The sequence below is a fragment of the Amblyraja radiata genome, chromosome 19 (assembly GCF_010909765.2).
Source record: "Amblyraja radiata isolate CabotCenter1 chromosome 19, sAmbRad1.1.pri, whole genome shotgun sequence".
NCBI lineage: Eukaryota > Metazoa > Chordata > Chondrichthyes > Rajiformes > Rajidae > Amblyraja > Amblyraja radiata.
In genome coordinates, this window is record NC_045974.1 from 28,213,903 (window position 1) to 28,219,252 (window position 5,350).

General features: G+C 39.7%; 1 protein-coding gene across 1 annotated transcript in view; it reads right to left on the reverse strand.

Annotated features, from left to right (window-relative positions):
• Window positions 1-352: 352 nt before the first annotated feature.
• LOC116984267 overlaps window positions 353-5,350 on the reverse strand; it is a 17,063-nt gene continuing 12,065 nt past the window's right edge. Inside the window, 3 exon segments of the mRNA XM_033038383.1 lie at window positions 353-383; window positions 2,536-3,926; window positions 4,224-5,350. The exon segment at window positions 4,224-5,350 is cut by the window's right edge and continues 124 nt beyond it. Coding sequence (XP_032894274.1) covers window positions 353-383; window positions 2,536-3,926; window positions 4,224-5,350 — 2,549 coding nt within the window.

The following is a 5,350-nucleotide window of genomic DNA, read 5'->3' on the forward strand; positions in this document are numbered from 1 at the left end:
CCCCAACCCCCCCACCCCCTCACCTAAAAAAATGTTTCATGTTTCAACAGAAATTGAAGTTCACAGAAAGCAACTGTCATAAAGGCTAAGAGTCATAGAGTCATACAGTGTGGAAACAGACCTTTCAGCCCAACCTGCCCACACCGGCCATCTACACTAGTCCCATCTACACTAGTCCCACCTGCCTGCTTTTGTCATTAAACATTTTTTTATTGAAGGAGAGGTGGTTAATTATTCAGTGCCCACTCCTATCCTAATCTACCCAAACCCATCCCTCCCCACGGTGCTGAAGTCAATCATACCCCAGCCCTGCACCCTGTCGCAACCCTCGTCCCTTATTTACTGAAGATTATCATGAAATCTGAACGTGCAAATGGACAAATCTGTAAATAGGACATTTTACGAGTGAAAAAAATTACTTCCAATTCAAATTGTAATAATATTAAAAATGAAATAGCCGAATACAACTTTGAGCATTTAGTATTTGATTGTATATTTGTATAGCTACAGCATTCCATTGAAGAATTTATTTAGTTGTGTGAAGAAAAGTATTCATCTATTCATCTAAACAAGCCGCTATAATCAATCTTGTCATCGGCCCATACAATGTATTAATAGCTCCCACTTTCTAAAAATAAAATCAGGTCTGCAATTTTCTTGAATCGTTGTCCCCATGATTGAACAAAATTGATTAAACATGTCACAATAATAGCATTTTGTATCCATCCTGTAATGACTTCCCTACTTTCCATTATACAATCAACTGCGGCTCCAATAGTACTGATCCCAGCCAGACAAATATTCTGTATATGTTCATTAAATTGAAAAATGGCCCACATATGTAATATAATATTTTTTTCATTCTAATTAACAATGACATCTCCGTCTAAATTAATTAAGTGATGAGACCAGGCCTGTTAGAAGCCATCTATTTTGTTCCTGAGCAACAGTGTGGCAGTGTGCTTTCAACAGACCTGTGACATCAAGTGTCTCAGTCTTTTATCTGGCTAAAAGGAAAGACCCGATTATTGATATCTTCTGCTTGTGTGAAATAGGACATGTGATCCTTTTAAATGCATTCCTTTTTCAACAAGTTGTTAATATAGAATCACCAAACTAAGAGTTGAAAGGCCTTGATTGTTATTAGGTATCAATGAAAACAAAAGTATTTTCATCAAAGTGCTGGAGCAGTGGGTCAGGCAGCTTCCCTGGAGAACATGGATAGGTGTCATTTCACAGAGTGCTGGAGTAATTCTGCAGGTCAGGCAGCTTCTTTGGAGAACATGGATAGGTGACGTTTCAGGTCGGGACCCTTCTTTGGACTGATTGCGGGGGGAGGGGGGTAGAGGGAAGGAAAGCTGGAAGAGAGGATGGCAAGACAAAGCATGGCCAGTAATAGGTGAAGACAGGAGAGGGGTTTTTTTTTATAGGCACATTATTGGATAAAGGACAGAAATGAAAGAAACAGGTGTTAGCCAAAATAAAGATTTGTGAATTATGAAGCTGGAGGAAGGAATGGCGTTGGAGTTGGGGTGGGGGGGGGGTGCGGAGGAAACCGGTGCAAGTTTGGCCAGGATTCAGGGGAACGGAGTGATGGAGGAGGGTTGGGGGTGGGGGGGGGGGGGGGGTGGTGTTGGTTGAGGTCACCTAAAATTTTAAAATTCAATGTTCACACCATTGGGTTGTCAGCTATGCAAGCTTATGTCGTATTAGCTTTATTTGTGATTTCCAGAGCCTCTGAGTATTGTAAAAAAAAAACACAGCTAAAATATAGGTGCACATTATCAGAATAACATCACCTAAAGTGCATGTTCAAAATAATACAGCTAATAATGAGTGTCTGGTATCAAACTGTTTGATTGGCACTTTACTAATTCTTTTAACATTTATTGTAAATAGACATGGCTGCAAGAAATCTGTCACTGACCTGACATGACATTGTGATCCTGTCATCAAGTTCATGGCAAGGACATTTCTCTCTCTGCTGATCCTGCCTGAGTGATATACATTCACCTTACCCTAAGCATTCTAGCAATCAACAAGATTCCTTCGATAGACACAAAATGCTGGAGTGACTCATAGGGGACAGGCAGCATCTCTGGATAAAAGGAATGGGTGACGTTTCAGGTCGAGACCTTTTTCTGACTGTCAAGGGATAGGGAGACACAGAGATAAGGTGTGAAAACAAGATTAAGGGGATGAAGGTCATAGAACATGTAGAATAGATAATTGTCAGCTAGGAGAAGGAAAAAACAAAGCAAACAGAGGCAAGGCAAGGCAAGTTTATTTGTATAGCATCTTTCAACAACAATGTAATTCAAAGTGCTTTACATTAAACATTATAAGCATTGGAAAGAAACACATATGAAATGACATTTAGATGTAAAACGATTATTAGATTATTCAGATAAAATAATCACAAAACTAAAAGCAATCAAATAAAATATTTAAAATAGAATAAAACCAGGAATAGAAGTTACAGTGCAATATAGGTAATTAATAAATTGTATTGTTTACTGAAAGGCAGCGGCAAACAGAAAAGTCTTCAATCTAGATATAAAAGAGCTGAGAGGTGCAGCAGACCTGCAGTTTTCTGGGAGTTTGTTCCAGATATGTGGTGCATAAAAACTAAATGCTGCCTCTCCATGTTTAGTTCTGACTCTGGGGACACAGAGCAGACCTGTCCCAGACGATCTGAGAGGTCTGGGTGGTTCCTAGCTAAGCAGAAGATCAGAAATGTATTTTGGCCCTAAACCATTCAGTGCTTTGTAAACCAACAGTAGTATTTTGAAATCAATTCTTTGAAAGGCAGGAAGCCAGTGTAAAGACCTCAGAACTGGAGTAATGTGATCTACTTTTTTGGTCTTAGTGAGGACTCGAGCAGCAGCGTTCTGAATTAACTGCAGCTGTCTGATCGACTTTTTAGGGAGACCTGTAAAGACACTGTTACAGTAGTCGAGCCTGCTGAAGATAAATGCATGGACAAGTTTTTCCAAATCCTGCTGAGACACAAGTCCTTTAATCCTTGATATATTCTTTAGGTGATAGTAGGCTGACTTTATGACTGTTTTTATGTGGCTGTTGAAGTTCAGGTCTGAGTCCATGACTACTCCTAAGTTTCTGGCTTGGTTTGTTGTTTTTAGCATTACCATTTGAAGCTGGGTGCTAACTTTTAATCGTTCTTCCTTGGCTCCAAAAACAATTATTTCAGTCTTTTCTTTGTTTAATTGGAGAAAATTCTGGTTCATCCAATCGTTGATTTGCTCAATGCATCTACTCAGTGCTTGTATTGGACTATAGTCTCCTGGTGATATTGTTATGTAGATTTGTGTGTCGTCTGCGTAACTATGGTAACATATTTTGATGTTTTTCATGATCTGAGCCAGTGGAAGCATGTAGATGTTAAACAGAAGAGGCCCCAGAATGGAGCCCTGGGGAACTCCACATGTAATTTTTGCACGCTCAGATGTGTAATTACCTATAGACACAAAGTAGTCCCTGTCCTTCAAGTAGGATTCAAACCATTTTAATGCTGTGCCCGAAAGTCCCACCCAGTTTTCCAGACGGTCTAGTAATATGTTGTGATCGACTGTGTCGAATGCAGCACTGAGATCTAGTAATACTAAGACTGAAATTTTGCCATTGTCTGTGTTTAAGTGAATGTCATTGAAGACCTTAACAAGAGCCGTCTCGGTGCTGTGGTGTGGTCTAAATCCTGACTGGAAGACATTAAAACAGCTGTTCATTAACATGAAATTGTTCAGCTGCTTAAAAACAGCTTTTTCAATGATTTTACTGAGAAATGGGAGGTTTGATATTGGCCTATAATTGTTCAGTAGTGAAGTGTCTAAGTTTTTCTTTTTTAAGAGAGGCTTGATAACAGCAGTTTTCAGGGCCTGTGGGAAGACACCTGAGAGAAGGGACGTGTTTACAATCTGTAGACGGTCTGAGGTCATGCAGTTTGATACACCTTTGAAAAGGCCTGTTGGTAGAATATCGAGGCAGCAGGAGGAGGATTTCAAATGTTGTATAATGTCCTCCAAGGTTTTATGGTTAATAACATAAAATTGTGTCATGGTATTGATTATAAGTGGACACATGGACAACACATGTCCTGCACCTGATGTGGAGGCACTGACTGCTTGCCTAATTTTCTGAATTTTGTCAGTGAAGAAGGAGGCAAATTCATTACAGGCCCTTGTGGAAAGCAGTTCAGGGGCTACTGACACAGGAGGGTTTGTTAGCCTGTCGACAGTAGTAAACAAGGCCCGTGCATTATTATTGTTTTTGGCAATGATGTCAGAGAAGAAGGAATGCCTTGCATTTCTCAGTTCCAAGTTGTAGATTCGAAGTCTTTCTTTATAAATGTAATAGTGAACCTGGAGATTTGTTTTCCGCCACCTACGTTCAGCTTTCCGACACTTTCTTTTTTCAATTTTTACCAACGTGGCGTTTCTCCATGGAGACTTCTTTTTGCCAGGGACCACTTTCACCTTAGTGGGTGCAATGGCATCAATAATATTTGTAATTTTCACATTGAAATTATCGACAAGCTCATTTACTGAGACCCAAGGGAGAGTGGGCGTGGAGGAGAAAGCCTGAATAAATGTTCCACAGATGTTTTCTGTTATGTACCGTTTTGTGATTACTTTTCTTTGAACATTAGTCTGCACAGAGATAGCACTCTCAAAGAAAACACAGGAATGATCAGAGAGGGCAGCATCAATCACAACAACCTTAGAAATGCTAACACCCTTGGACATGACTAAGTCCAGAGTGTGACCTTTGTTGTGTGTGGGCTCCGTCACATGCTGATTCAGTCCATAGTTATCAATGACACAATACAGTTCTTTAGTCCCTTTGTCATGGAGTTTGTCAACATGAATGTTAAAATCACCAACAATAACTACACAGTCAAAGTCAATACAGATTGTAGACAGTAGTTCAGAAAATTCGTCAAAAAAGGCTGCACAGTATTTAGGTGGCCTGTAGACATTTAGGAACATAACTCGGGAAGAAGAGTTCAACTTAACAGCCACATATTCAAAGGAGGCAAAGTTTCCATAAGATATCTGCTTGCATTGGAGGGAATCATTAAACAGAACAGCCACTCCTCCTCCTTTCTTATGCACTCTGGCCTCACTTATAAAACTGAAGTTGGGAGGAGTTGATTCAATAAGAACAGCAGCACTGTTGTTTTGATCTAACCAGGTTTCAGTTAAGAACAGACAATCAAGATCGTGCCTGATAATAAAATCATTGATTAAAAATGTTTTTCCTGCCAAAGACCTGACATTTAATAAAGCTAGGTTTAGTGTGTTAAAATCATTATCTGCTGGCTGTGGCTGAT